Source organism: Heterocephalus glaber, unplaced genomic scaffold (genome assembly GCF_053883595.1).
Source record: "Heterocephalus glaber isolate CG9 unplaced genomic scaffold, H.glaber_assembly_v1.0 deba00001773, whole genome shotgun sequence".
In the NCBI taxonomy this organism is placed as follows: domain Eukaryota; kingdom Metazoa; phylum Chordata; class Mammalia; order Rodentia; family Bathyergidae; genus Heterocephalus; species Heterocephalus glaber.
Window position 1 is genome coordinate 1,026,501 of NW_028258463.1, and position 20,444 is coordinate 1,046,944.

The following is a 20,444-nucleotide window of genomic DNA, read 5'->3' on the forward strand; positions in this document are numbered from 1 at the left end:
CTCAGCTTCGCTCTGGGGGCGCAGGGACACCGCGGGGCCAATTTCTTCTCTCACAAGGGGGCACCTGCTCCAAGCGCAGGTCTGAGCGTGTCACTCTGGTCCTTGGTCCTGATCCTACGGGTCTGGGCTTCTCCACCTCGAGTCCCCCTCCGTGTCAGTTCCCGCAGTGGCCACAGGAAAGCACTGGAAGGTGGGGACCTGGGGCCGTGTGGCTCACGACTCCGCCCCCGAGCGCCAGCTGGCGGGCGACGCGGACTACCGAGGGGAGCCCCCCGCCCCCGCGGCCCCGCCCACGTGACTTCCTGAAAGCCCGGCCCGCCCGCCCGCCCGCTGGGTTTCGTTTCCGCGGCGCGCAGGCTGGGGACGGTCGCTCGCGCGTCGTTCTCACCGCTGCCGGTGCGCGTCCCGTCGGGGCCCCGCGAGCGCCATGGCCGAGCTCTGCCCGCTGGCCGAGGAGCTGCTGTGCTGCATCTGCCTGGAGCTTTTCAAGGAGCCAGTCAGCACCCCGTGCGGCCACAACTTCTGCAAGTCGTGCCTGGAGGAGACGTGGGCCTTCCAGGGCGCGCCCTACCCGTGTCCCCAGTGCCGCACCATCTACGCCGAGCGCCCGCAACTGAACAAGAACACCGTGCTGTGCGCCGTGGTGGGCCAGTTCCTGCAGGCCGAGCAGGCGTCCGCGGAGGACTGGACGCCGCCCGCCCGCTCCCCGGCCCCGGGCCCGGCCGTGCAGGTGTCCTGCGACCACTGCCTGCGGGAGCCGGCCGTGAAGACCTGCCTCGTGTGCATGGCCTCCTTCTGCCAGGAGCACCTGCGGCCGCACCTCGACAGCCCCGCCTTCCAGGACCACCCGCTGCAGGCGCCGGTCGGGGACCTGCGGCGCCGCAAATGTCCCCAGCACAACCGTCTTCGGGAACTCTTTTGTCCCGAGCACGGCGAGTGCATCTGCCACATCTGCCTGGTGGAGCACAAGGTCTGCTCGCCCGTGCCCCTGAGCCAGGCCAGCGTCGACCTGGAGGTAGGCCCGGGCCGGGAGGGCGCACGGCGACCCCACATCTGCTGTTGCACTCTGAGGCCGGCGGTGGGACTCTGGGGAGATGGGCGTCGCTGCACCTGGGATCTGCTCGTCCCAGGCCACCCGTGGGCGCTGGGCTGGGGGACATGGTGTGTGTGGGATGGGCATCCCTTGAGTGCTCCCCACGTGCCCATTTTGCAGAGGGGACAGCTGAGGGAGGGCTCAGGCAAAGTTACATGCCCAAGCCTGTGGTTGTCTTGAATGTCAGATGGGAGCCCTGAAGGTCCCCTCCTTAAACCCTGGCGGCACTCAGGAGGTTTGTATTAGTTCCATTTCACAGTTCAGGGAAACTGAGGTTCCGAAAGGCTAACATACCAGAGCTAATGCAGTAAGTGACTAAGTGAACTCTGGAACCCAGAAACTGTTTGAAGTTGCTCCCCACGGAGCCGATTCCTGACCAGATCTGGAGAGCCCAGAGGGTGGGACATTCTTGAGGTCATGGAAGCAATGGAGGCCAGGGAGGGCAGGCAGAGGCCCAGGGATCCCCAAATATGAACCCCAGGGAGACCAGGGTTCTTGCCATCGAGAACATGACCTGGCCTAGTGTTGTCACGGGAGACAAGCCTCGGCGAGGTCAGAGAGGTGTGCGGTGGTGCCCTGGCCTGGTACAGGCCCTGCTCCTCTGCCACGCCCGTCCAGCCCTGCCTGCCTCTCTGGGCCTTACCCAAGCTCCTCAGGGGTTTTCCCCTGGGTCTCAGCAGCTGGACTTCAGGGCAGGTCCTTTGAGCTCTGTGGTCGCCGTGACTTGGGGATACACAGCGCGATCCAATTATACGGTGAATGGATGAATGTTTAAAAACTTTATTACACCAGAACACACATTGCCATTGATCCTCCTCAACACACAGCCCCGTCCCTTCGGCCACACTTCACCCATCGTTCTTGACACTTTCTGAAGCAGTTTTGGGACGCCCTCTTTCACAAGTGTCTTCATGAGGTGGGATCAAAGTACAATGAAAGCTGCTGCCCAGTGCCATCCTACAGAAAGGCAGGGATGTCGTGTGTCCTCATCATCCAACTTATTCCCGCATCTGGCCCTGTGGACTTCCAGCTCTTCCCAAAGTCAAAATAACCGTGAGAGGTAAACATTCTGAATTGATTCCGAACATTGAGGCAGCCAGGATGGCAAGAGGGCTCCAGAACTGCTTCCCAAAGTGGCAAGAAGGAGAGAACAAGTGTGTGTGAAGTGAACGGGTGTGTTTTGGGGACATTAAGAGCAATGTGTCTTTACTGTATTTTTAAAAATTTTGAACAGTCACTCTATCTTCACCACCTGTTCCAGGAGAGAACCTGCCCCATATGGGGCTTTTCCCCCTGGATCTGCCTGGCTTTTGGAGGAATCTCTGCAGATCTCTGAGCCTGCACTTCCTTATTTGCAGGGACCTAATGGCAACCAAGCCACACCTCCAGGGGCAGCTGGGTGGCTCTGGGGAAGTGCTTCAAGGGCAGGACTGAGGGCTTATATGGGCTTCAGCCAGAGGGGGCTTGGATCTTGACTTGGCTCCCAAGCTGGGAAGTGATAAAAAGGGACCCCCTGCTCTGGCTGCCAGCATGGCTTTTGCCTCAGGCCTTGAGCTCCTGGGCAGCCTGGTTCGTGGGAGACACTTAGCGAGGCACTGGCAGGACCGGGCAGGAGGGGCCTGCACAGCCCAGTGGGGCTGCTGCTCGCTTGCAGCCTCTGCAGCAGCCCTGGGCGCCTCCATGCGGTGGTGTTTAATCCTTGTAACAGGATCCCCAGGGCTCTTCCCTCCAGGGCCTGTTTTCCAGCCTTGCTGCTGCTCAGGCAGTGCCAGTGCCAGCCCCAGCTGGGCAGCACCTCCAGCCTGGCTTGCGTCCTTGGCCTCTGGGACGTGACCCTTGGATCTTTAAAGTTCTTGTTGGGCGAAGTGGCGCCTGCCTGTCATCCAGCACTTTGAGGGGCTGAGGTGGGAGGATTGATAATTCAAGTCCTGCCTAGGCGACTTAGCAAGGCTCTGTCTCAAAATAAAAAACAGAAAGAGTCCCCAGTACTGCCACCACCACTAAAAAAAAAAGTTCTTTACCTTTGACTAGGGGATCATTGCAGTTACCAAAGTCCCTGGACTGTTTGACTAATGATAGATAAACTCTTTCAAAATTCAGGGTTAGGGCTGGGGATTTAGCTCAGTGGTGCCACCGCTTGCCTCAAAAGGGCAAGGTCCTGAGTTTGATCCCTGGTACAAAAAAAAAAGAAAATTCAGGGCTCGGGGTGCAGGACGAAGAACGCTGTTGAAGTCAAACAGCGTCCAGCCACTAAGTGTCCGAGGTCTCCACCTGAGGCCAGCACTGCCTGGGCTTGGCCTTCACCCTTGGCAAGGACTTGGGCTTTCCTGATGGGGACCTATGGCCTTGGGCTCTGCTTCCAGCCCGACACGTGACTGTTGATGTGTTGATCAACTCCAGATTCACAGTCAGGGTCAGCTGCGATTATCTGGTGGAGTGGGAGAAGTAGGAAAGTGGAAGGGAGGTGTCAGGACATGTTGAGCCAGCTACTTAGAGAAAGGAAATGTCTTTTTTTCTTTTTTCCCTAGAAATTTCTGGCATGCTCAGTTTGGTCACATGTCTATCATTTTATTTTTTTATTCTTTGAGACAGGGTCTCACTATAGGCTGGCCTTGAACTCACTGTGTAACCCAGACTGGCCTCGAATTCATGGACATCCATCCTCCTGCCTCAGCTTCCCAAGGGCTGGGATCGCAGCACTTCTGCCAGTTGACACAACTGTGGGCTTGCACTTGTCACCTAATTGCTCTGTGCCACAGTGTTCTTTTCTGTAAAGGTTGGAAGATTCCTACCCCCATACCATCGCTCTTAGCTTGCTTTAAATAAGTTAGTATGTGCAGGGCACTAGAACCACACCTGCACCCAATAAGTACATCGTAACTGCTAGCTGCCCTTCTCATTTCTGTGCCCCAGCATTTCATCTGAGTGAGGATGTAGGAGCCTCAGATACTGAAGTGATGTGTGTGTGTGTGTGTGTGTGTGTGTGTGTGTGTGTGTGTGTGTTGCTGGGGATTGAATCCAGGACCTTCACGCTGAGCGACATCCCCAGCTCCTTCATTATTATTGTTTTAAATTTTGAGACAGGGTGTCGCTAAGTTGCTAGGTTGCTTGAACTTTCCTTCCTGCCTCGCCTCCCAGAGTGCTGCGATGACAGGCCTGGGCCACTGAGCCTGGCTTGATACGACATCTTGGAGATATAATAGGAGGATGGTGCTGACTTCCTTCCTTCCTGCCTCATTTCTCTTTGTTTCTGGAGGTTCTGGGAGCCAAGTGAATCTGAACTGGCCTAACCCGGGGACGGATTGATTCGCAGTTGGGCTTCACCACTGGGGCCCGGCTCATCCAACTCCCAGCACTAGCTGGTCCCAGCACTAGCTGGTCCCAGCCTTGGGTGGCCAGATGACGCTTGGGCCCTGATTTCTGCTCCCTGCCTTCCTGAGGCTGATAGAGTGTCCCAGCTTCCTTCCAGATTGGCAGGGCCTCTGGAGAAGCGTTCCAGACTCAGGCTTGTCTCTCAGGGGGTCCCCTTCTCCTGTGTCTTTTTCTCTTTGGGATTCTGACTGATTTTCCGCTATCCGGTGGGGGGAGGGCTGTCCCCATGGCCAAATCTGCCATCGTGGAAGCAGCTGTCCCAGCGGCCCACCTTGCTGTCCTCTGGGCCTTGATTTCAGCGGCTGTAACACGGGGCGTAGCGAACGGATTCACCATTGCACAGGCTGGCGTTAGTGCGGTCCAGGGCACCAGCACCCGCACTGTTCACTTTGCCAGAAGCGCCAGAGATTCAGGATGGTTCCGGGCAGGGAGCTGGCCAGCCCAACCGGGGCCTCTCACCCTTGTTTGTTTCTTGTGCAGAACAAGCTGAGGCAGAAGCTAAGCCTCATGTACGGTCAAATCAACGGGGCATCCCGAGCGCTGGAGGACGTGCGGGCCAGGAAGCAGGCCATGCAGGTGAGTGGCGCTGCCCTGCCCCCGCACCACCTTGGCCTGCAGGCAGGACAGACAAGGCCTGGGCCTGGACAAAGCTGAGTATGCTGACGAGCATCAGAGTTAAGTGGTATCCTGGCAAAGCATGCGGAAGGCCGTGTGCCCAAGGAAGATTCACTGCAGACCCAAACTGAAGGCCAGCTATAAACCCAACCTTGCTGGGTGTGGTGGTGCCCTTGGGAAGCTGAGGCAGGAAGATCGCCATGAGTTTGAAGCCAGCCTGGGCTACATAGCAGGACTCTGACTCAAAAAACCAAAAAACCAAAAACAGTAATGTAGAAAGATGACTATTAAAAATAGGAAGCAAAAGTTTATAACTGCTAGGGCTGCATCTAGCTCGGAAAAGGAAATACAGTCATTTCCTAAGGCTGCTGTGAGAAGTTGCCTCACAGAACTTTACTCTCCCACAATTCTGGAGCCCAGAAGTCCACAGTCAAGGTGTCAGTAGGGCCACAGGGCCTCTGATGCCTCTGGTCCAGGGACACTGCCTGCCTCTTCCAGCTTCCGGGGACCCAGGCATTCCTTGGCCTGTGGCTACCTTGTATCGATCATCGATCGGTCTCTGTCTCTATTGCCTCGTGGCCACTTCCTCTCTCTCTGGGGCTCTTGATAAGGACACTTGTCCTTGGATCCAGGGCGCACCTGGCTGATCCGGGTGATCGAATCTCAAGACCCTTCATAATTGCCTCTGCAAAGACCCTTGTTCTAGCTGAGGTTGAGTTCAGAGGCTCTGGCATGTGGACCTGTCTTTGGCAGGCCTGCATAACCATCACAGGAAGTGTAGGAAAACATTGCATGAAAGAACTATTCTAGGGTAAGAGTGGAATTTTTGTTTTTGTTTTTAGTTGGTTTTTTTGAGACAGGGTCTTGCTATATAGCCCCGGCTAGCTTTAAACTCCCAGTGATCCTCCTGCCTCAGCCTCTCAAGTGCTGGAATTATGCGTGTGCACCACTACGCCTGGCTTCCAAATTTTTTTTTTTTTTTGGTACCAGGGATCAAACTCGGGACCTTGTGCTTGCAAGGCAGGCGCCAGAACCACTGAGCTAAATCCCCAGCCCCTCCAAATTTTTTATAACACTCAATTACCTTTGACTGAAAGAAGCTTGGATTTTTAAACGTCCTGAGCCAGGGTGTCTGTTGCAGCTGTGGCTCTACTGGGGACGCCAGTGAGTTAGGCACTAGCTGTGTGGCTCCTGTCAGGTGGGTGGATCCCGAGCCTGTCTTCCCATCTGCACAGCAGAGTCTTAGCTCTTTTCTGGAGGGGGTTGTGGGGCTGAATGGGTGGGGTGGGTGAACGTGTTATTGGTTAAACTGCTGCAAACAAAAGTGCCCCCGAATTCAGAGATTGCAGCCAGCCAGGTGGAAGTTGATTGTGCTCATGGTGACGATCAACCAGCCTGGCGGGATGGCCGGATGGCCGTGCTCCCCACGATGATTCAGGGGTCCCGGGCCCCCCCGCTTCCTGTTGTCCTGCTCCTCCACAGGGCAATGTCCTTCTCTCTTTGGTTGAAGCTGGGTGTTTGGGGAAATCTCAGCCCTGGTACAAGAGAACTCACCACAAAGGCGCAGGAGCCAGGGTGCGGGAGAAAGAGGCAGACATGTCTGGGATTGGACGGAGTGCAGGGTGTCAGGGCCTCGGGGACAGAAGCCCGTTGTGAGTGGCAGCAAAGCCAGAGGGTACTGCGGCCCAAGCCAGGAGGAGGGGTTTAGCTGGGTAAAAGTAGCCAGTGGCCAACTGGCATGTTCTGGCCTTTCTCAAAATCTACCAGTATGTCCCAGCATCAGTGGCCTTGTTAGTATGATTCACTCAGCTGGCCGGCTTAATGACTGTGTTTGTCCTATAGGGGTTGGGAGGTGTGCCTGGGTCACAAAGGAGGTGAATTGGCAGTCATGACCAAGATGGCAGCAGCCATGTCAAGCTGGGTTTCTACACTGGTTCACTGTAGCTTCCGTGTTGTAGTCTGAAAAGTGAGGTAGGGAGGGAAACAAGTCATTTCCTTCCTTTTTTTTTTTTTTCTTGTGGTGCTGGGGATTGAACCCAGGGCCTTGTCACTGAGCTACATCCCTGGCCCTTTTAAAGTTTTATTTTAAGACAGATTCTCACTAAATTGTTGAGTTGCCCAGACTGGGCTAGAACTCATGATCTTCTTGCCTCAGCCTCCCAGAAGGCTGGGAGCACAGGCGTGCACCACACCTGACTAGCAGTTTCCTTTTGCACAAGTGATAGTGTTGCACATACCATTTCCGGCTGTGCCTCTTCATCAGAATTTGCTTAATCGCATCCCAAAGCCTCGCTGCAGAGGGGTTGGGGAAATGCTATCTTGGTGAGCTTTGTACCCAGCTGGAGCTCCAGGGAGAGGTCTCGCTCTGTAGTCCAGGCTGGACTACATAATGAGTTCAAGGCCAGCCTGAACCACATAGCGAGACCCTGTCCCAAAAAGCCAAAACCCCCAAAATAAAATAATTACTTAGGAACTGCCTAGAGTTTAAGAAATAGGGCTGGGGATTTATCTCAGTGGTTCTGCCCAGCTGCCTCGAAAGGGCAAGGTCCTGAGTTCGATCCCCAGTACCAAAAAAAAAAAAAAAGTGACCCGGCTGGGTGTGATGGTGCATGCCTGGAATCCCAGCACTCTGGGAGGTTACCTAGGAGGGTCATGAGTTCAAGCCCAGCTCTGGCAGTTTAGTGACTTGTTTCAAAATAAACAATAACAAAAGGTCTGGGGGTGTGATGTGCCTCAGTGCAATCTCTAGTAGTGTACGGGGGAAAAAAGGAATGAAATGTTCCGGGACAGCCTCTCCCACTCCTCCCTTGTCCTGTCCCTCCTCCTCTCCTCAGAAGCAGCCGCTCTCTTGAATGCATCCATTCTGTGCATTGCTTTATACTTTCTTTGCATACGTGTGTGTTTCTTAGTAATCAACACCACCATCCTGTTTGTTTCTAAGCTTTCTATAAAGCTTCCTCTGCAGGTTGTTTTTCTGTCATGGAGATTTACGCATGCACAGGTCCAGATTAATAATATTTCATAACTATTAGTACTCTGTTCTATGGGTCGTTCTCCATCTCTGTGAGTCTGCTCTTGATAGATGTCTAGGTTGTTTTTGTCTCCTTCGTTAGACTGATTCCTAGGTATTTCAGTTTTTTGGATGCTATTGTGAAAGGAATTGTTTCCCTAATTTCTCTCTCAGTCAGTCTGTCATTTGTGTACAAGAAGGCTATTGTTTTCTGAGTGTTGACCTTGCATCCAGCTACTCTACTGAATCTGTCAATTAAGTCTAGGAGTCTTCTGGGTCTTCTGTGTAAAGTATCATATCCTCGGCGAATAATGACAGTTTAACATCTTTCTTTCCTATCTTTATTCCTTTTATTTCTTTATCTTGTCTGATTGCTGTGCCTAATGTTTCCAGAACTGTATTGAACAGGAGTGCTGACAGTGGACATCCTTGTCTTGTTCCTGATTTTGGCATGAAGGTTTTCAGTTTTTGACCATTTAGTATGATGTTGGCTGTTGGTTTTTCATAGATAGCTTTAATCAAGTTGAGATAAAGACCTTCTATTCCAATTTTCTGTAGGGTTTTTATCATGAATGGGTGTTGGACTTTGTCAAATGCTTTTTCTGCATCTATTGAGAGGATCATATGGTTTTTGTCCTTGACTCTGATAATATAGTGTATTACATTTATTGATCTATATATGTTGAACCATCCCTGCATCCCTGGGATAAATCCAACTTGGTCAGGGTGTATGATGTTCTTGATGACCCTCTGTATTCTGTTTGCCAATATCTTGTTGAGGATTTTTGCATCTATGTTCATTAGGGAGATTGGCCTGTAGTTCTCTTTTTTGTTTGGGTCTTTGTCTGCTTTTGGAATCAAAGTAACACTTGTGTCCAGGAATGAATTTGGAAATATTACTTCCCTTTCAATTTCATTGAAGAGTTTAAAGAGTAGTGGCAATAGATCTTCTCTAAATGTCTTGTGATCCAGGTTGGATCCAGCAGTGATCCAGGTTGTTGTTGACTTTTGCTTTTTCAAACAGTGCTGCTTATGCTGGGTGCGGTGATGCACACCTATAATTCCAGCACTCAGGAGGCTGAGGCAGGAGGATCACCACAAGTCCAAGGCCAGCCTGGGCTACATAGTGAGTTCAGGTCCAGCTTGAACTATATACAGAGACTCTGTCTAAAAAACCAAAAACAAACAAGAGCCCAGTGCTGCTTGTGAACATGCTGAGTGTGTCTCTAGGCAGGTCTGAGAGGTTTAGGGGAGCATATGCCGAGGGTTGGCGTCCCTGGGACGGGGATAGGGCACCTCCACATCCATTCACTAGATATTGCAAACGGCTGGCCAAAGTGGCTATGCAGTCCATGGGAGCCCTCTTGCCTTGGCTCTTAGGATGCTGCAGGCAAGAAGATCGACCAGCTGAAACAGGAATATAAGGAAATGAAGGCACTCATTGACTCCTCTGAGGCCAGCGCAACACGAAAGATAAAGGAAGAGGAGAAGAGGGTCAGCACCAAGTTCGACACCATTTACCAGATTCTCCTCAAGAAGAGGAATGAGATCCAGACCCTGAAGGAGGATATCGAGCTCAACCTGGCCAAGGGGGACGAGTTTGAGTTTCTGGAGGTGGGTGTTGAAGAGGGCACTGCTGAGGACCCTTCTGCCCTCCCAGAGTCGGGGGGAGAGGAGGTCGTTAGAAGCATCCCTGATGAGCCAGGCGTGGTGGCCCATGACTGTAATCCCAGCCTTCTGGGAGGCTGAGGCAGGAAGATTACTGTAAGTTCTTGGCCAGCCTGGGCTACATAGTGAGTTCAAGGTCTGTCTGAACTACATAGTGAAACCCTGTCTCAAAAATAAATAAATAAAGTGTCCCTGAGATGCACACTGTATTTCTATGCTGTGCAGCAATTGGGCCTGGGCTTAGGGGCTTAGTCCCTGGCCCAGGATCTGGATGTGGCTTCGTGGGTTGTGTGCCTGGGGTCTCACAGGGCTGCCTGCGCTGGTTTTGGAGCTCAGGCCTGTCCTCAGGCTCACCTGGTTTTGGGCAGAATTCAGTTTCCTATGGTTGTAGGATCCAGGTGCCCACTCCCTTGTGGCTGTCAGCCGAGGTCTTCTGTCAACTTGGCAGCTTATTTTGTCAAGCCAGGGGGGGAATTTCTCCCTATCCCTCTTTAGAGGATTTTTACTTGATAAGTGTGTGTCCACCCAGGAAAATCACCCTGTTGACTCACTCAGAATCACCTGATTTGATTATACCTGCAATATTCCTTCCGCTTGGGCATGTAATGTAAGCTAATCCGTGGGTGTGTGGCGCTCTGTTCTGCGCCACCCCCCTCCTCAAGAGGAGGGATTATTCAGGACTTGTACATGGGAGGAGCAGGAATTTGGGGCCCTCCTAGACTGTACCTACCTCGAACCTCCACCCCTTCCTCCTGTCCTCCCTCTACGTGACCCCGGAAGTGCCCTTCTGAAGCACTGGAGCCATCTCTTTCTGGCTTCCTGCTCTTGCATGGCTGGTGAAGTCCTTGGTGCCCGGGCCTCTCCTTTGTCTGCAGCTTCATGGCAGGGCCACCTGCCATTCTCCGCCCAGTGGATCATGTTCTGTGTCCAAGGCCAGCTCCAGTTGCCCGCATTTTCCTAGGGTCCCATTATTGTGCTACTTGTTCCAGGGTATGTCACACTGCCTTGGCTGTGACGCTACATGACATTGCAGATGTGTCTGCTTTTGTTTCTCCACCGGAAGCCCATCTGTGGCACTCCGCTCCTTCCTCACGTGCCCCATGTGGAGCCCGTGCTTGGTGTGCTGGAGCTGTTGCTACCACCAAAGGCCCAGACCCCTTGAACGGGAAGGGTGGAACCTTCTCCTCTCTCCGCACGATGCCTCGAATGCCCAGGCCGGATGTGTTGTATCCTGAGGCACATGTTCCTGGGCCCGGGATCGGCTGCTGGGCTCGCTGAGAAAGGATTCTGAGTCTGGTCCTCTGCGTAGGACCAGGTCTGTTAGATTCAAAGTTGGGACCTTCAGTGAGACCCTCCCTTCCTGTGGGACATGCCTGGGCGCTGACCAGGGGGTTAGGGCCGCTCCTTTAGGAAGGATCCTGTGTTCCCGCATTTTCCTAGCCAGGACTGGAGGAGAGGGAGGGGACGTCAGTCCACGCTGCTTTTTTGTGCCCCTCGGTGGCAGAGTTACCGGAAGGATGCTTTAAGCCCTGGTGACCTCAGGGCTGGAAGTTGAGCAGATGCCTCCATCTCAGCACCCCTGGGCACTGGCAGCTCCTGTGGGTGGGAAAGGACAGAGCCAGGCCCTGGCTTCCCAGATTCCCCGGAGCTGCCTGCCTTAATGCCCCCGCTTGTTCCAGAAAGCGTCAAAATTGCAAGGGATCACCACGAAGCCAGTCTACGTCCCCAAGGTGGAGCTGGATCAGGAGCTGCTAAGGGGCGTCTACCAGGGCACCTTGGACCTCAAGAGTGAGCTGAAGCGGGCCCTGCAGCAGCTCCAGGAGAAAAAGTCCGAGGAGCCCAGCAGCTCAGGTGACGTCAGCAGCTCCCCGCTTCCGTGGCAGAGCCTGAAACTGGGGGTTTTCTGGGCATCTTGTGGGGCATGGGGGTGGCGTCTGCCTACCCTGACATCTTGGCCATCCTTCCTAAGAGATTTCTGGGTGCTTCGATGGGGCTTTCTGTCCGGGGTCTTGCGGCCAAGGTGGGTGGGCTTTGAGTGGACTCGGGTTGTCTGGGTGTTCGGGGGTCTGAGGGACCTAGAGGCCCTGACACCCTTCCCTTCCTCGTACCCAGTCTGTCCCTAGATCTTGCTTTTTAAGTTTCTCCTGACTCTGCCCACTGTCCCCGCACAGCCGCCACCTGCCTGCTGTCTGCTGTCGTTATCTGCGCCCTGTGACTGTGGCAGCTTCCTGACTCCTCCCTCTGTGCCCCCTCCTGCAGCCAAAGAGTCTGTCAAGATGCCTTCCTCCTCTGCTCAGGGACTTGACATTGCCCTTAGATTATGGACCAGACCCTTGAACTGGGCTGCAGGCCCGGGCAGGTCCTGTCCTACTCTCTGCCCCCGGGCCTCCCTCATCTCTCTGCAATCTGTCCCTCAGATACGCTAAGCTTTCTGCCACAGGGCCTTTGTACATGATCTCTCCCCACTGCCCACAGAGCTGATTGAGTTCCACCATCTTCCCCAGTGTCTAACTCCTCGCTCACCCCAGCTATGTGCTAGGCAGAGCAGAGGACACGGAGCAGCTTCGAGTACCTTGTTTTTGTCCTTTGCCAATGACTGGAGGGGAGGTCGTGGCACAGCTGGTTTCTGGGCAGCTGGAGCGGAGCCGGACTCTGAGCCCTTCCCTCTTCCCTGACGCAGGTGATGCTGGAGACTCCTGCTCCGACTCCAGCCACAAAGGCCCACGGCCTGCGAAGAAGGCCCCGCGTAAGTGGCCTATCTCCCTCCCTGTGGCTGTGACTGGCTGGGGCTTTGGCTGGGACTCTGGGGGGTCCCTGCCCCTTCCGTCCAGGTCCCAGGGCTGCGGCGGGGTCCCCTCGGGCAGGAAGGAGGCGGGGCTGGTCCACCTGAGGGCTCGGTCCTGAGCAGAGCCCTGGTGCAGACGGCAGCTCCCAGTGGCTGGGTCTGCCCTCGGGAGGGAGCTCGGTGTCCCACTGGGAGGCGCTCCTGCTCTTCACGCATTTCTCGGCCTTTTTCAGGATTGTCCCCCTAGACACACACACTGGGATGTTTTAGAAAAGTTATTTCTCGTTGGTCCCACCATGGACTTTTAATACCACACATGTGCAGTTTATGGTGTCTGTGTGTTTTTCCTCATAAAAAGAATAGATTTGGGCCGGGGATTTAGCTCAGTGGTTTCGCCGCCTGCTGCGCAAGCGCAAGGACCCGAGTTCGATCCCCGGTACCAAAAAAAAAAAAAGAGTAGATTTATTTACATCCTCCTAAGCATCAATTTTTGTCATTTTGGGGTGCTGTTACCCACGATCTTATGGGTTTCCAGGTAACATGGATATTGCCAATTTGGGGCCCATATGTAGAGAACCACTTCCCCCCCAAGGACACACACTTTGGGTATTGTTTAACAACTGCCATGCCCATTCTGGTGGCACATGCCTGTAATCCTAGCACTTGGGAGGCTGAGGCAGGAGGATCGCCTTGACTTCAAGGCCAGGATGAACTACATAGCGAGACGCTGTCTCACAAAATCCCCAAAAAACCTCACATAATAATTGACAAGATTTTTTTGCTTCCCTGGTTTGTTTGTTTGCTTTTTTTTTTCTTTTGCAAAGATACAATTTACATGCAGTAAATGTACAGGTAGATACATTGTGACAAACCGATGCCAAAATGTTGCCCACCTGCCAACTCCTTAAGAGTCAGCCCCTCCGGCACTACTGGTGAGGTTTCTGTCGGTGCTGATTCCTTCTGCCTGCCCAGCCTTTCTGTTTTTCAAGTTCAGACAGCCTAGCTCTGTTTGTATGAATCAGAACGGTGCCAGTGAATGTTATTACGGGTCCTTTGAAAGTGTCATGGTGCTATGCTTTAAAATACCTGAATTTTGAAAACTTTCTTTTTCAGAAGAAAAGAAGCCCAAGAAGATTCGTAAGTTTGCATTTTTGTTTCTTTTTGCCCTTGAGACTCCTCCAACCCTAGAACTAAAAGCTGACAGTAAGCCAGGCCTGGACCCGCACACCTGTAACCCCAGAGTTCAGGGAAGCTGAGGCAGGAGAATCAAAGTTGGAGCCCATCCCGGACAATTTAGCAAGTTAGTGAGACCTTGTCTCAAAATAAGTCATACAGGGGATGTAGCTCAGTGCAGAGACTCTAGATACAATCGCCAATACTAAAAATGAAACAAAACAAAAAATAAACTGGCAGCAGCAGTTGATGGATTTTACCGGGGTTCTGGGTGGCCCAAGTCTTAGGACTGTATACTGCAAGGGTTGGTAGAGCATTTGTGGAGTGTGGGTGAGGCCCTGGGTTTGATACCCAGCACCACTAAAAAAATAAATACAGCCGGGCGTGGTGGTGCATGCCTGTGATCCCGGCAGTGGGGAAGTTAAGGTAGGAGAATCACCACAGGTTTGAGGCTGAGCTGGGCTACATAGCAAGACCCTGTCTCAACAACAAACAATACATGACTGTAGCCTTATCTGGACACGTCTGCACAGGCCTGGCCCTTCAGGTGTGTGTTTATGCAGTGGCTCTTGTCAGCTGGCTTGGGAGGGAGGTGACACCGCCCTGTCCCTTCTGGCCCCAGCACCAACTTGTGTCTCCCTTTCCTTGCCTCCAGCTACTGCCACGACCCCTGTATCACCCAAGACCCTTGTCTTCGGTGCCCCCGGACAGGCAGTGGACATGAAAGCGACTGTCCCGGATGGTGAGTTACGGTGGCTAAGGGCCTGCGGGGTCTTCACTGAGTTTGTCCCAGCAACCGCTGTTTCCTCTCCCAACAGCAGCCAAAGCCATGGACTTTCAGTCTCTCAAGGCCAAAGTGCTCGAGAACTTCTTAGTCAAGTCCAGATCCGAGCTCTTGGAATGTGAGTAGCTTGGTGGTGTGGATGGAAGTGTGGGTGGATGGGTGGATAAAAGAAAAAAATAAAGCACACACCTGTAGTCCCAGCAGGGAGGCTGAGGCAGGAGGATTGCTGTGAGTTAGGGGCCAGCCTGGGCTACATGGTGAGTTCAAGGCCAGCCTGTCTCAAAAGAAAAAAAAACAAATCCAAAAAGTGAAAAGAATAAATAGTACCCAGTGCTGCTGGAGCTCAAAGGGAGCTCCTAGGGGCTGACTCCTGGGGCGATGTCTTCTCAGATTCCGTGAAAGTCATCCTGGACTACAACACGGCCCACAACAAGGTGTCTCTGTCCGACAACTACACAGTGGCCTCCGTGGCCGACGTGCCACAGTACTTCCGGCCGCACCCACAGCGCTTCACGCACTGCTCGCAGGTGCTGGGCCTGCACTCCTACAAGAAGGGCATCCACTACTGGGAGGTAGAGCTGCAGAAGGGCAACTTCTGTGGGGTGGGCGTGTGCTACAGCAGTATGGAGCGCCAGGGCCCTGAGAGCCGCCTGGGCCGCAATGCCGTGTCCTGGTGCGTGGAGTGGTTCAACAACAAGATCTCCGTGTGGCACAGCAACGTGGAGAAGACGCTGCCCCCGACCAAGGCCACGCGGGTGGGCGTGCTCCTCAACTGTGACCACGGCTTCCTCATTTTCTTCGCTGTGGTGGCTGACAAGGTCCACCTGCTGTATAAGTTCAAGGGGGTGAACTTTACCGATGCCCTGCACCCGGCCTTCTGGATGTTCTCAGCGGGGGCCAGGCTGTCCATCTGCCCGCTCAAGTAGCAGGCCGCTGGGCTGGCACCGATTCGCGGGTGACCAGCTGTGGGGGCATCTGAGACCCGGGGGGTAGGGCCAGGTGCGACTGCCCTGGGGCGCGTCCCTAGGTCCCCCAGTGGAGAGTGGGGAGAGGGGCCAGGAAGTGTTGTCCCTCGTCTGCTGCCCCCACCAGGTGACTTCTGCCCTCCTCCTCACTCTCCTGGGAAATCTCCAGGTGCTGGGCAGAAGGGCAGGGCTTGGGGTGTAAAGCCATTAGTGCGCTTTTCCTCTGGTAGAAAGAAGATCGATACCTGGGTCAGGTCCTTTCTCAGGCTACAGGTATCTGCCCTTCAGCTCTCTGGGGCTCCTTTCCGACCTTGGTGTTTGATTGTTCTCTAGATTGTTAAAGTTCGAGAATCATTGGATTTTCTTTTCCTTTCTTTTTTTTTTTTGAGCAGAGTCTCATTTTGTAGTTCAGGCTGGCCTTGAATTTGAGGTGATCCTCCTGCCTCAGCCTCCCGAATGCTGGGATTATAGGCATACTCTGCCATGCCTGGCAGAATCATTGAATTTCAGTGTATATTTTATCTTTAGTGGTGCTGGGGATCAAATCCAGAGCCTCGTGCCTGTGAAACTCCTCCCCTACCACTGAGCTGTGCCACCAGGCCGAGTTTCAGCGGTCTGCAGACCCCTCCCCGCTGCTCCCCTCCTGTTGGGGCTCCAGTGCGTGGCTATTCTCTGTGCTTGAGGGGAGCCGTGGATAGCGAGTGTCCACCTGGACCCGTCTTCCAAAGAGGCGTGTCCTCTTCCTCCGCTGGAAAATAGCTCTCTTCCCTTCTGAGCTGTCTCCTCCCTCTGACACCACGCTGATGATTTCAAGATGTTCAGGGGAACCTTTGTAGTTCAGGCTCCATGACCTGAATTGGGCAGTGTGGGCTTTGTGTTATGTCCAGGCCACCCCGGTTCAGTTTGCATGGAACTTTCTGCCTCTCCGAAGGGCTACGAGAGGCATCTTGCCAAAGATGTACCTGCTGCCACACAGACCTTGGCTCCTTACCTCCCATCGCCAAGGCCCTGGGGCCAGAGCCCCGGCCCAGAGCATCTTGGCTTGGTCACCTTCCTCCCGGGTGGTCACATCGGACTGACTGCTGTCCATGCCTCCATGGCTGACATAGTCAAGCAGCCAGCTGTACCAGTTATCCTGAGCGTGCTGTCACGCAGCCGGGCCATGTGCGGCTGCCGCTGACACCATCGGGTGACTGTCTATGACCCGAAGGGCCTCCTAGGTAGCCCGGTGGGAGACGGCAATATTTCTGTTGATCCCTGGCCACAGGCTGAAGACGTGGCACTGACACCCTTGGGAGTGCGAGGCCTGTCGCTGGCCCTGGCCCCTTCCATGGTCTTCCTCTCTCTAGCCAATTCTGGATGCCACACGGACCAGGCTAGAGGGCAGGAAGACTTTTAAGGCTCGGGGAAGGAATGATCGAAAGAGGCCCAGACAAATGGCTATTATCCCTGTGGTGTTTCATGCAGTGAAAATGAGCCGGGCCACTAAGGGATAGGAGGGGATGGGTTGGAAGAATTTCCCCGCACCCCTTATAACCTAATGTCAGGATGTAAAGTTCCCACCCCCAAAATGTGAAGAACTTCACTTCTTGTGACATGAGTTCAGCTCTGGGTTTTCTGGAGCATCTTAGGGTATGAGAAGAGGTCACCGTTGGGAAATGAGGGACCCCAGGCTTTCTCATGTGGCCACTGAGAATGAAACACAACTCGGCCTGGTGCTGGAATGCCAGGGCTCTGAGCCCTTGGTATTCCTGACGGATGTGTGACCTGCGTCCTCTCCCAGGAAGAATTTTCAGTTCCTTGGGAGAGGAAGAATCTTTGTAGGGAAGATGTCCCTGCCATAACTGATCGGTTTTCTTCCTTTGCTCTGAGGAAAAAAAGTTCTCTGGTGATGGATGCTTGTCTGGTCTTGAAGATGTCCAGAAGCATCTTCATGGATCTTGTGAGACAGAAGCCTTGTCTGAAGCCAAGTCACACTCGGGAGATAGCTGGGCTCAGGGGAGAAGGATGCCAGAGGTATCCCAGGGTCCCGCTAGGGCTGTCTTCAGCTGGATGGGGACAACAGAGAGGGCTCTTCACTGGCAGATGTGAAGCTCAGGACAGAGGAGCCTGTGGCTCTGTATTGGGGAGAAAATCGAGTCACCAAAGCCAAGCCCTGTGCGAGGAGCTTTGCAGTTGCAGGCTGAGGTGCACACCCCGCTGCCTCTGCAGTGGTGAGGCCTCTCATGGTCCAGCTTTGCCGGCCCAGTTAGAGGAGGGCCCTGGGTGGCAGGAGCCTTTGTATCCACGAAGCTTCTCATTTTGGAGACTCAGCCAGGAGAGAAGGTAAGGGATGGCTCTTTCCCCACTCTCCCCATTGCATTGTGGAGATGCCTCGTACTGGGAGAGCAGAAAATCCCCAGTATCCTGCAGAAGTATCTGAAATCCCCAGAAGCACTAACATAAAACCCCCTCCTGGGTGCAGGTTCCGGCACTGCCTCAGGCACTCTGGCATGACAAACGAAAAGCCTCGTAGTATTCAAGACTGACTGGCCAACTGTGCCTGTTGTATTTACTCTGACTAATATTGATATGTAATCTTTTTACCTTATTCCCCCACCCACTAGTGGTTTTAGTTAATCTAGAATATTTGAAGTATTATGTCTTGAGCTTATTATTATTGTTTTCCTTAGGAATTGATTCTTTCAGGAGATAATCATGGCTATAACCAGGGCAAGGCTGGCTATTGTGGCTCAGGAACTTTGAAGTGCTGTCGGATGTTCTCTCTGGAATTGTGATGTAGTGGGCAGGGCTCCTGGACCTGGCGGATGAGGCATCCGGCTCTGAGGGCTGCTGCTCAGGAGCCTCTGGCTGCCTGCGCCTGGGCGGGGGCCTGGTGGCCTGCTGTGTGGGAAGCTGTGGATGAAGAGCTCTCAGACTGATAGGACTTCTGGGCTTGACTGCAGGTCAGTGCCTGGGGAGGATTAGGGAGCGAAGAAACCACAGGAAGATGACCAGTCAACAGCAGTGGGAATGGAGGGCTCACTATTCTTACTACTGTTGGATAGGCTTGAACATTTCTCTGCTAAGAAGTGAAACAAGAGCCCAGCAGCAGGCCCTGTTCAGGGGGTCTTATCTTTGTTTGGATGGGAGTAGGAGTTGTAGGAGATGCGAGATCAAGGTTGCTGTCTATCAGGTAGCTGCTTCTGTCCCTGGTTCCTGGACAGAGTGGCTCTGAGTCCTTGCTCTCAGAATTCCCAGAGTGATAGGTGTCTCTGTTATCCATGAGTCCTCCACGCATCTGAATGTGTGGCAGCAGATGGGATGGCCCAGGACGGGGCTGCTCAGGAGGACAGGGTGTGGCTGAGGGTTGGGGCTCTGAGCCATCCTGAGCTCTGGGACGGAGGGCCCTGGGGATGGCCCCCCTGCACCCGGCCAGTCCCTCAGCCCGTCCATGTAGCCAGTCCTGCCAACAACATGAAACTGTGATCCGGTGGTGCACGGAGAGGCTCCAAGGGGTTCCTGGTTGGTGACCTCAGCTGGGCCAGGAGGGGGATCGCAGGCTCCATGGGTACAGGGCAAGAAGCTCTGTTTAAAGCCCTCCCAGACCTTGCCCTGTATGTCCCTTTCTTTGGCCGGCTCTGATTTGTATCCTTTATAATAAAATTACAATTTGAAAAGTGAGTGCTTTCTTGCAGTCTCTGATTTGTAGCGGACTGACTCTGAGGGCGTCATGGTAACTTGGATTTGTAGCCAAATCAGAAGGGTGGTGCCAGTGTGACTCGGGTGCTCAGTTACCTCTTCCTTGAAGGACAACAGCCGGCGCCAGAACAGAGATGGTTCTGACCTGCCCATGTTTGTCCACGCTCTCCCGGCCTCCTGTCCTGGCATGGCCTCTTCTAAGAGTTCAGGGTAGCCATTTGTGACTCCTTAGGAAAGTAAAGCTGAGGTAGTGCATGTCCCTCGTGGTCCAGGGAGTGATGCACTGGCCAGGACGTGGTGACCCCTACAGGTCATATGAGGTCCTGAAATGCCACCGCATCAGGAAAATGGATCCCCAGCCCTGATTGACCTTGGAGTGCTGGGCTGTGTTGTGTTGCGGCTCTACCCCAGTACCTGTACTTTTTCATTTGTCTTTGTTTTTTTTGAGGCAGGGCCCTGCTGTGTAGTTCAGGCTGGCCTTGACCTCATCATATAGCCAGGGCTGCCATCGTGTGATCCTCCTGCCTCAGCCTCCCAAGGGCTAGGATTACTGGCCTGTAGAACCATACCTAGCTCGATCCCAGTACCTAAAACACAGGAAGGCCAGCCAAGGGGCAAACGCCTATAATCCCAGCATTCTGGGAGGCTGAGGCAGGAGGATCACACCTCAGCCTGGACAGTTTACAAGTTTGAGCTCAGTGTGGGCAGCCTAGTGACTTCACAAGATTGTATCTCAAAATAAATAAATAAATAGGACTGTGGATGTAGCTAAGTTTGAAGGCCTTGGGTTCAATTCCAGGACTAAATAATAATATTTCATTTGAAGCTTTCCTTTTGAAACATCAGATTTTTAACTAGTATAGGTAAAACCTGTCTAGATATACTTTGCTTCTTCAAGTCCTTTTTGCAAAAGGCTGTTATGAATAAACAAAGACATGACATAGCTCCCTTTCTCTCTCTCTCTATCTTGTGTGTGTGGTATTGGGTCTTGTGCCGTAGTACATTCTACACCCCTAGCTCTTTTTGGTTTTAGAGACAGGATCGTGCTAAATTGCCCAGGCTAGCCTCAAACTTGCTAACCTGCCTCCACCTGCTGAGAATCTGGGATTACAGACATGGGCCACCACACCCACCTCCCTTCCTTCTTAAGAGACTGGGGCCTCCTGTCAAAAGGGAAGCTGACCCGCCCCTCAGTGGCAATTCCAGACGGCATCCTAACTTGGGCCTCACCTGTAACCACAGGCTCGTTAGCAGCATTCTAGTATCTGTCTAGCTCACTCTTGAGTCACGTGTTAGTT

General features: G+C 53.5%; 1 protein-coding gene across 2 annotated transcripts; it reads left to right on the forward strand.

The window, feature by feature from the left end:
- Nucleotides 1-326: 326 nt before the first annotated feature.
- On the forward strand, nt 327-19,128 carry Trim25 (tripartite motif containing 25). 2 transcript variants are annotated; one of them, XM_087202548.1, is made up of 9 exons: nt 327-1,015; nt 4,946-5,041; nt 9,471-9,704; nt 11,438-11,609; nt 12,439-12,504; nt 13,657-13,680; nt 14,372-14,458; nt 14,538-14,618; nt 14,891-15,616. In XM_087202548.1, exons 1-9 carry the CDS (start codon nt 428-430, stop codon nt 15,424-15,426), a joined length of 1,884 nt encoding a protein of 627 aa, XP_087058674.1. In that variant the 5' UTR covers nt 327-427; the 3' UTR covers nt 15,427-15,616. The 2 variants fall into 2 exon arrangements, with proteins under 2 accessions (XP_087058674.1, XP_004859855.1); XM_004859798.3 differs by having other exon boundaries at nt 328-1,015; nt 14,535-14,618; nt 14,891-19,128.
- The last annotated feature ends 1,316 nt before the right edge of the window (nt 19,129-20,444 follow it).